Source organism: Brachyhypopomus gauderio, chromosome 18 (assembly GCF_052324685.1).
Source record: "Brachyhypopomus gauderio isolate BG-103 chromosome 18, BGAUD_0.2, whole genome shotgun sequence".
Taxonomy (NCBI): domain Eukaryota; kingdom Metazoa; phylum Chordata; class Actinopteri; order Gymnotiformes; family Hypopomidae; genus Brachyhypopomus; species Brachyhypopomus gauderio.
The window spans coordinates 13,556,955-13,567,464 of NC_135228.1; the positions used below are offsets into that span (position 1 = coordinate 13,556,955).

A 10,510-nucleotide genomic window follows, 5' to 3' on the forward strand; every position below is an offset into this window, starting at 1 on the left:
AAAATAGGGCTTTAAAATTGCTTTAGCGATGTAAAACTTAAATGTATAATCACAAATTAAATGAAACAATACATAAAGCAATAATAAAATAGTTCTAAGCAAAATAAAAAAATCAAACGAGACAAAAATTTATTGCATGACTCTCCGGCCCAGCAGGGGGCGATATGGGTTCATATGTAAAATCAAACGAGAAATGAGGGAGAGACTCATGGTGCCTGGACGTCTGCAGCTACAACCATAGAACTGGAGAAGATGTGAGTGCAAAATTTCTCTTTTTTTTATTCTGACGAGCTCTCGTATGATCCTGGGCTCATTTCGTGTGCATTTACATTGAATGGCGTGGCTCGCTTTCTTTAATCTCTCCTCATTGTAATAGCTTAGACAGAAAGAAACGTGTATTGTATAGTGGAGTCTGCTCTTAACTACATAGCTTGCTAATTAGCTATGATGGCTAACTGTGTCATAGACACAATGTAGCCTAATTGCTAACTATGTAGTCTTTCTTTCTTTATTTATTTCTTTGTCTTTCTTTTCAGTGCAGTATTATTTTAGGTTCTTGAATGAATGCAACATTTGTTAATTAGCTCTCTGGCCTTATTCAAGAGTATATAGCCTAGCATTTACTACCCTGCTAGCTAACTAGCAAGCTAGTTGCTTATTTATTTTACACACTGACACGTTAAACGTCTCTGGAAGATTCTCTTGTTTTTCTATGTGACTCCGTGGCTCTTTGTGGTCTAGTTAACTATATAGTCACAACTGTAAATCTACGCACACAATGGCAAGCTGAATTATTCAATGTATTCTGAATTTGGCAGATTTGGTCCAGCATGTCTGTCTCTGTGATAATAAAATGGGGTGGTCAGGAGTACTCCATTAGTTCCTTGTGTGAGGAGGACACTGTGTTGGACCTGAAGCAGTCCATCAAATCTCTGACAGGTGTTCTTCCCGAACGCCAGAAGCTGCTGGGTCTGAAGGTCAAAGGTAACAGCATCTTCTCTTTTCTCCTGCAGTGAGAGCAGTACAAAGTCTCAGACTAGAAAAATGCACCAAATGCACTTAAGGGTCACCTCCTCGTTTAGACTATATTGTGAAGACCTGCACCTGTCTATGAATAAGGTCCTGTTTGTCATCTGACATGAGACCCCTGTTATGTCTGATGACTCTTGCATTTATCTCCGTTTGCAGGTAAACCTGCCGACGATGAAACAAAGCTGGGAAGCTTGAAGCTTAAGCCAAACACCAAGATCATGATGATGGGCAGCAGAGAGGAAAGCCTGGTATGTTTGCAGGCTTTGTACTAGGGCTGAACGATTAATTGCATTTGCGATAATTTCGCGATTTTTTTAAAACGCGATTGTCTAATAGCACAAGCTGCGATTTAAACTGGTCACGTGACTTGGGAGCGAGGGAGCAAACCCGAGCAGGAGGCAGGGAGGTGGAGAAGTGAAGTTAACACAGCGCACTTTAACTTGTTGCACAATGGCTTCAGGCTCGACAGAAGCTGACACAACTGAAAGTCTAATACCAAAGAGGGGCAGCACATCAGTTGTGTGAAATTACTTTGGCTTTTAAAAGATGCTGCTCATCGTCAGGTACTGTGCAAAACGTGCCTTGCTACTGTCGCTACGACGCGAGGAAACACTACAAACCTTCTTCAGCATAAAAAAAAAACACCACAAAGCCTCATATTTGTAAGGCTAAAATGCCAACGACTAGTGCTGCGTCTTCAAATACGCCAAAGTGTTTCTCTGCGCTTATACAGCTTTAGTATGCGGTGAGCAGCGAAATACCGTAAAATCTCGCAAATAGGCGCAATAAGATTTAAAGCACGGATGAATCGCAAAAGCGCGGATAGCTTGACCGCGGTCCAGCAGACAGGGTTCACTGACCGAACCGTTTGAAAGTGTAACTCCTTATGGATATAATTGGAAGCGGCACGCTGAAATAACTCGGGCAGTAACGGAGTTCATAGTGAAAGACATGATGCCCGTTAATGTAGTGAACAATCCCGGCTTCATGGCTTTGTTAAACACACTGGATATGCGCTACCAAATGCCCTCACGCACATACTTTAGCCAAGTTGCTATACCTGCAGAGTTGCCAACTCTCATGCATTGAGCGTCTTAGACTAAAAAGTTACTAGTTCGCTCTGGCGCCAACCACACGATATATTATTATATCGTGATCGATCGATCACGATATAATAATAATACTGAAATTTAGTCCATCTTTTACACACACCCCCCCCCCCCCCCCCCCCCCCCCCCCCCGGCAACCCTGTATCTGAGCTGTATAAAAAAATGCCGAAACAGAGTTTCCTGAAGTGGAACAACGGAAAAAATTTTAAATCGCAATTTATAGATAAAAAATTGCAATTAGATTATTTTCCAAAATCGTTCAGCCCTACTTTGTACAGTGGAAGAGATAACTGAAAGGGCTGGGAAATTTGACGTTTCTTGCCAGAGGGCCATTGGTGACAGTGTTACCACAAGCTTCTGAAACCACACCATTGCCTGTACTTTGGGTCAGATTTAACAATCGCAGCCAAGGCCTTTCATTTGCATGTAGTCTTGCATGAAATGTGCATCCTTTTTTAACTGTGGCATGGAAATATTTATTATTTACATGGTTTGCTCTTATGTTGGAACCATATCATAGTCCTATGATATTGAATGTGACATTTTCCATATAATATCGTAGTGTCTGATAATATTGGATTACTATATAACAGTATGGAACAACTGTGTAAAGCTGTTGTGTGTTTTTAGAATGCTTATGGCATGGCCTGAGTAGTGGTGCTTGGCACTGTCTTTGGGCCTCATTTGTATGTTCTCCTGAAGGAAGATGTTTTGGCCCCACCCCCTGAAAGTGATGATGTTGTCAATGACTTTGACATTGAAGAGGAGGTGATCGAAGTTGAAAACAGGCCAGTTTCTACTAATACACTGCTGCATGTTGATGGTTTCAAACTATTGTTGTCCTCTCTAATTTTTTTTGTTTTTTTTTTTATTCCAGAGAGGAAAATCTGGCTAAAATAGCTCGTCGTGTTAAAGAGTACAAAGTGGAGGAGTTAAACCCACCAAGAGAAGGGAAGAGATTACTTGTGCTGGATGTTGATTACACATTGTTTGGTAAGATTGAACAAACCATCCCAGCCTAAGTTATCAGAACACGTCTCACTTCAAGTGCACCCGTCTTGTATGGGCCTATCTTATATGTGCATCACACCACAGTTTGAATCCCTTAAACCACCATTCTCAACACAGTGACACTTGTATAACTCTTGGTATTGTGCTATTATGTGTTGAACAAAACAGAGTTGCTAGAATTTGCCATTAAACAATATCTGGCCAATCATTCTGCTAATGTAAACTGCATAGCAACACATGACCTCTGTTCTCGTAAATGTACGCCTACGTTCATTTGGAGAGAACGCTGTATCTGTTGCTATGTGCTTCATTTTTCAATAAGAATGATAGAGTGGATATTAGGTCTACACACCACAGGTCAAATTTCAGGTTCTTGTCATATGCATGCTATGAGTTCAGTGTAACTCATAGTATGTACATTGAAAAATAAACTGAAATCTTTTGGGGTGGGGAAAATCAAAATTAAGAGCTAAAATAATGTGGTTCCAGAGAAGTGCAGTCCCTTAAACTAATACTTTGTTGAAGAAGTCTTTGACAGCACTCAGTCTTTTTGAGTAGGAGTCTCTAGGCATGGCACATCTTGACTTGACCACTCTTCCTTGCAAAAATGTTCTAAATCTGTCAGATTGCGAGGGCTTCTCCCGAGTACAGCCCTCTTCAAGTCTACCTGCAGATTTTCAGTGTGATTCAGGTCTGGGCTCTGGCTGGGACAGTCCAAAATTTTGATCTTCTGGTGAATCCATTCTTTTGTTGATTTGGAGGTATGCTTTGGATTGTTGTCATGCGGAAATGGTGAAATTCCTCTTCAGCTTTTTAGCAGAGGCCTGAAGGTTTTGTACCAAAATTCAGATTTTTAGAACTGTTCATAATTCCCTCCATCTTGACTAGAGTCTCGGTTCCTCAGTTGCAGCTGAAGAACAGCCCCACAGCATAACACAGCCTCTATGCTTCACTGTGGGCATGGTGTTCTTTTGGTGATGTGCTGTTGACTTTATGTCAAACATACCATTTGGAATTATGGACAAAAAATTCATCCTTGCTCTTCAGACCATAACATCAATCAATCAATCAATCAAAGTTTATTTGTATAGCGCTTTTCACAACACATGTTGTCACAAAGCGCCTTACAGGATTTAAAAGGTTAACAATACTACGGGTCCAGAACCCTAATGAGCAAGCCAAGGGCGACAGTGGCGAGGAAAAACTCCCTAAGATAGTGGGGAATAGGAAGAAACCTCGGGAGAACCAAGACTCAAAAGGGAACCCATCCTCCATTGGGCGGCCCGTTAACACACAGATTACACAAAATACAGACAAATACACAAGTCACACACAAATCACACAATCAGACTAAGTAAAGGTAAAAATGAAAGTTCTGGGTTATGATATTGTCACTGTAAATGTCTGTTGATGAACGCCAGGCTTTCATTCCGTGTCGGAGCAGCGATGCTGGTATTGTAGGCTCCGACTGCAATGTTACTCTCCAGGTGAACCTCGGAGAAAAGATACGAGATGTAGTAAATATGTAACAGATTAATCAAAGGCCAAACTAAACAGATGAGTCTTTAATCGAGTTTTAAACATTGAGACTGTGTCTGAGTCCCGAATAGAGGCAGGAAGATTATTCCACAATTGTGGAGCTTTAAAAGAAAAGGCTCTTCCACCTGCTGTGATCTTTTTGATCCTAGGAACAGTTAATAACCCTGCGTCCTGCGAGCGAAGTGAACGCGCTGGGTTATATTGTTCAATAAGTTCACTAAGATAGTCTGGAGCTAAGCCATGCAGTGTTTTATATGTTAATAAAAGTATTTTATAGTCAATACAGAATCTAATTGGCAGCCAGTGTAATGACGATAGTACGGGACTAATGTGATCAAACTTTTTAGTTTTTGTTAAAACTCGTGCTGCTGCGTTCTGAACCAGCTGGAGTTTGTTTATCGATTTACCAGAACATCCAGCTAGGAGACTGTTGCAATAATCTAAACGAGAGGATATGAATGCATGGATTAGTTTTTCTGCATCACTAATATTTAATATGTTTCTAATTTTGGCAATGTTGCGCAAGTGAAAGAACGCTACCCTAGTTATATTATTAATATGTGTATCGAACGAGAGATCTGGGTCTATTGTGACGCCCAAGTTCTTTACCTCTGCGCTGGGGGTTATAGTAAAAGAATGTAGATTCAATGCTGCATTATGTATCTTGTCTCTCGCAGCCCTAGACCCAACTATTATCAATTCTGTTTTATCGGCATTTAGTGCTAGAAAGTTACATGCCATCCAATGTTTTATCTCTTCTACACATTTCTCAATCTTACTGTTTGCGCCTAAATCATCGGGTTTTGCCGATAAATATAGCTGAGTGTCGTCTGCGTAGGAATGGAAACTGATGTCATGCTTATGCATAATCTCACCTAAGGGTAACATGTACATGTTTTCCCACATGATTTTGATGTAGGTTTGGCAAAACACAGCTGGCCTTGGGTGATTTTCTTTGTTAGAAACAAGCTTCTGTCTTGCGACCCTAAACGGGAGACTGACGCATGCACTACACAGCCAGTACTTGCCAGACTTTCCTGCAGCTTGCAATATTTGCCTCTAGAAGGAAGAAATTCTAGAAAAGTGAATCAAAACCACTTTAAATCACTTTAAATGTGGCCACTGTGTACTGACTATTTAGCATGAGTTAAAATGTGATTATAAAGGCTGTTCACATAATGTGGTCACATCATGCATCCAACCATAAGTCCTACAGACTTGTCTCAACAGGAAGTAGTCCCTCCCCTCACTCATGTGCAAGACACCAGCTCAGTCGAACCATAGGTGGTGCTATAGCACATGCAAACACATTCAAGACACCAGCCCAGTCGAACCATAGGTGGTGCATAGTCCAATGCTGCATATAATAAAGCACAATTTTTTCTAGTCTTCTACTCTACTTAAAGCACCATATGCCGCTAAGCTCGGTCCACTTTATTTTAGGGGTAATTTACTTAATATGCAAAATTGCACAAATGTTTGGGCACAAAAATTGCATGAAACTGGAATGAAATGGTGTGTTCACATACACACACTCGTACTGAAGTTTCAAGGAGATTGGCTACTGGGGGGCGCTGTATTGCAGGAACTCCACCATGACTGATTGTGGACACACACGTTCACACTATCAATTCACACTGAAGTTTGAGTCAAATCCATCACCGAATAGCACTACAGTGAGGTATTTTCTACACACACAAGGATACACACACTACCTATGTGTATACATCTCCGTCATAGATTGAGTACATACAAATGTCAGGCATGTGCGTTGAGTGTGACACCAGTTGATGACCTTTAATAAACACACACACACACACACACACTCGCGTGCACGCCAGACATGCGAGACGTCTGCTCACGCTGGGGTTCGGACCCCACAATCGCCACTTGCTATATTTTTGTAATACAACTGTAATTTTGGGTTCTCTCTTAGATCACAAGTCTTGTGCAGAATCGGGGCAGGAGCTGATGAGGCCCTTCCTCCACGAGTTCCTCACCTCGGCATACGAGGACTATGACATCGTCATCTGGTGTGAGTGTGCAGCCTGCCGCATGTTTGCCCTAGCCTTCGTAAGAGGGAGACGGAGGAGCGCTTCCTTCATCACCTAAACATGATTCACCTTCATCCAGGACTTATTTCTGCAGGGCCAAAGTGGATCCTTTAATCACACTCTCACTTTGGTTTCTTTCAGCTGCAACAAGCATGAAGTGGATCGATGCCAAAATGAAAGTACGTACGGAGATGTTTGCTAAGACTGTTTTAATTAATTTACTTTTATCAGTCAAAGAATGTTGTAAATTCAACTTTAGATCGAGTTATTTTTTTTGACTGACCCCCATTAACCCTGCTTTTTGTGTGCGTGTGTGTGTGATGCATGTTTCAGGAGCTAGGTGTGACGGACAATCCCAATTACAAGGTCACATTTATGCTGGACAGTGGGGCGATGATCACGGTGCACACCCCCAAGCGGGGGGTGGTGGAGGTGTGCATCTCGCCCATCTCACCATATGCCAACATGACATGGCTCTCTAAAAACAAAACGCCTGCAATGGCAAAAAAAAATAGGGCTGCAGAGTTTAAACTGTTTAACTGAAAATGCAGTGAGTGAAAAATTGCCATCTGGTGAAAGGTTTCCAGTTAACATTTTCTGCTTGAAACGTACCTTTTCATAATTAAAAAGTTAATTCATTTATATTTGTCGATTTGTTCCCTTGTCTGGACCAATACATTGTTGCATTTCAGTTCTTGGTTGCAAATTTACCACTGAACCAATACTGTAGTCAAATGGATTTGGTCACATCTTGATTGGGCAGTTAGTTTTTAAATTACAATAATGCAAACCAAGCATTTTTTTGCATTTGGCATTTGTTTTAGATCAAGTGGTATATTTTATCACGTGGAGCATAGTACCAGACTTTGTTCCGGGCTTAGAAAGCATTGTCACTTGCTCCAGTGAAATGCTCTAACGGGGCAGTCGCACCTTGGCTGATTTTAATCGAACCAAAGCTGCCTGTTTGAAAGCTCCTGGACTGTCACCTTGAAGAAATGAACTGGTAGTTTGTCAATACAAGTTGCATAAAATAACATGTAGTCAGCAGTGCAAGGAAATTTGTGCCTTTTCTAGACCTATGATGCTTAACCGCAATGTGGATGTCCGTCTCTGCAAGACCAGTGACTGACCTACTTGTCTTCTCAGGTGAAGCCTCTTGGAGTCATTTGGGGAAAGTACAGTGAGTTCTACAATAGGAAGAACACCATCATGTTTGATGACATTGGAAGGAATTTTCTAATGAACCCACAAAATGGACTCAAGGTATCGGAATCCTATTTGGAATGCACTTTTCCATATCCACAGGCTATAAAAAATGTTTCTTACGGTATTTATATCATTCGGTAATGCTTCAGATTGTTATTTATTTATTTTTTTATGAAAGTGTTTTAATGAGATTTCATATAGGCCTCCTGTTGCCATTTCTCTGTAGATTAGGCCATTTATGAAGGCCCACTTGAACCGAGAGAAAGACAAGGAGCTTCTGAAACTCTCTCATTACCTGAAAGAGATCGCCAAGCTAGACGACTTCTCAGGACTCAATCACAAACATTGGGAAAGGTATGTACACGGAGAATCAAACTGCATTCTGCTCCTGTAGGTTAGCATTCAGCCAACATTCTTGACTCGTCAGTTTAAGGATAACAAAGCAAAGAACAAGTTAAATTCATTTCCCTGCTTTACCAGGAGACTGACGCCTGTAGTCTTATCGGTTCAACTCCTGGGTCATGGTGTGACGTTGGTAGAACTGAAATAACTGTGCTGGCGGTGGTGATACTTTTGGCCTTTGACCCGCAGGTACCTCTCAAAGAAACAGAGTCAGTGAATCCGCCAACAGGCTGGACCCTTCCTCAAGAGCAGGTGGTGCTGGACACCCACGCGCCCTCTCCACACACCTTCCTGCCTCTCTCATCTCCTCCTGCTCCTCCTCCCCCGGGGAAGAAAGAGACTTGAAATATTCACCTTCCAGTTCTATGTAAACATTTTTTTTGTTTGTTTGTTTTAGCAAATAATAGCATCGGTTGTAGCTAGCCTGTAGCCCCCCCCCCGATCTCCTCTCCCGCCTCGCTGGACCTCGGCATGGTGCGCTGGGACACCTGGTGACTGGGTGGCCTAGGAGCGGTACATGTGCAAAGAGTAGCGCACACTACAGCTGCGTCTGTGCAGCTTGGTTAAACACTCCTGACAGACCGGGCGATGGATCCCTCGCTCGGCCTCCCGTTGACTTACCCTGCTGTAGATTTCTGCTCTGTCGGTTCCAGGAGCAGCCGGTACGTAATGGTGCGCCTATTGTTCAGTGATTTGTAGCGGTAATCCATTCCCACCATTCTATATACAGCACATGGCCTGGCTGTTGTTGTCGTCTCCTTTTTTGCATACAACTGGCCAATAACACGACTCTGTGCAGCCTGACACGCCCACCAATCACTCGGAATTTACTAATTCCTCTCAATTGTCCTAAATGTGTTTGAACCACATGGCTGTGTGTTATTTTGCGGGCTGCAAGGGGTCTTCCCAGCGTTGCTTGGGCTGACCTGAGTCTGTCATGAGCATCGGATCTCCTGCACCTATAGAGCATGTCCCTGCTTGTGCTCAACAGTTCAGTGTGCAGATGTTCATGCCTGTGGGCGTGCGGAGCAACTCCATCGCCTGTGCACTGCCGTTAAAGAGTTTGTGTTGGACTTGTATGCATATTACTGCGTATTGCAGTTCATCCGTGGTCACTTTGACCAAGCTGCTGTTTGGCTGGGTGACATTGGGTGACATTGGTGCATGTTTGAACCTGAGCACTGCCGTGCCTGATGATATTGGCGACATCATGTGCCATGCATGTCACCCAAATAATATCTGGTGGTCAGAAACATTTCAGTAACAAGCTAGATGTTGCCAGTGATTGCACAAGGTAGGTGTGCTTAAGCAAGACTGTAAATGAGGGTAAAAACCCTTTGCCAGAACTTTAATGTACAGACAGCTGCCTGAGCTGGGGAATCCTGAATGGCACATTAATGAAGCACTCTGACAGTATCTGCGGGGACGGTACTGAGATGAGGAGATTGCAGCTCTTTGTTCTGGGGCGTGCAAGGTTGCCCTATAAGTTCTCCCCGGAGCCCTGTGAAGGATTCCCCCCCCAGAGCCCCACCGATCCTCCAAAGGCAGTGGATGTCTGTCAGGCTCCAAGCGATACGTGGATATCTGAGGGCTTCTGGTCACACCTGCTCTCACTGATCATGAAAAGTAATGTTCCTTGCTGTTGAGAGATCTTTCAGGCTTTTGTCTTTCCCCAGTAATCCCTTGTGAGTCCACCCCACCACCTCTACAACCACCTCCAACCCCGAACGACTGTCATGAACACCTGCGCCATGTTCCAGAAAGGATATGTCTAATCAGTGTAATGCAGCTGTAAGAATCAGTGTTTGAAAGGATCAAAGTTCTACAAGGACACTAAATGGAAGACAGAAAGCAGCTAAAAGTTTACATATTTACATATTTTTTTAAGATTAAGAAGAGTGAGGTATTTATTGACATGGCTAATGGCTCATTTGTAGTTTTACATTTGTGTTGAGTGTTTGTTAGTTGTATGTTTTGATTGCCAGCTCCGACTTAAACTTGAATAATGCAAGCAAATAAATGAAAGAACAGGCTATTTTGAGGACTGGCTTTTTTTATACCTGTGTAACATTGAAACTTTGCCATTGGTTTGAGTTGCTGTCTTGGTTTGTTTTGTTTTCATAATATTAAAGTCTGTGTTTAGTTACCTCAGGTTGT

General features: G+C 42.5%; 1 protein-coding gene across 1 annotated transcript; it reads left to right on the forward strand.

The window, feature by feature from the left end:
- Positions 1 to 94: 94 nt before the first annotated feature.
- On the forward strand, positions 95 to 10,499 carry ublcp1 (ubiquitin-like domain containing CTD phosphatase 1). Its single transcript, XM_076979783.1, has 11 exons — positions 95 to 254; positions 819 to 984; positions 1,189 to 1,280; positions 2,844 to 2,929; positions 3,019 to 3,134; positions 6,628 to 6,726; positions 6,887 to 6,924; positions 7,079 to 7,177; positions 7,892 to 8,008; positions 8,178 to 8,305; positions 8,543 to 10,499. The coding sequence occupies exons 2-11, from the start codon at positions 831 to 833 to the stop codon at positions 8,568 to 8,570; spliced, it is 957 nt and encodes a 318-aa protein (XP_076835898.1). The 5' UTR covers positions 95 to 254; positions 819 to 830; the 3' UTR covers positions 8,571 to 10,499.
- Positions 10,500 to 10,510: the final 11 nt, after the last annotated feature.

Excerpts from the sequence above, each read along its gene's own strand:
- ublcp1 (XM_076979783.1), top strand. The coding sequence starts at position 831 with ATGTCTGTCTCTGTGATAATAAAATGGGGTGGTCAGGAGTACTCCATT. Across the intron at positions 1,281-2,843 it reads GCAGCAGAGAGGAAAGCCTG|GAAGATGTTTTGGCCCCACC; the intron begins GTATGTTTGCAG and ends GTTCTCCTGAAG. Across the intron at positions 6,727-6,886 it reads CTATGACATCGTCATCTGGT|CTGCAACAAGCATGAAGTGG; the intron begins GTGAGTGTGCAG and ends GGTTTCTTTCAG.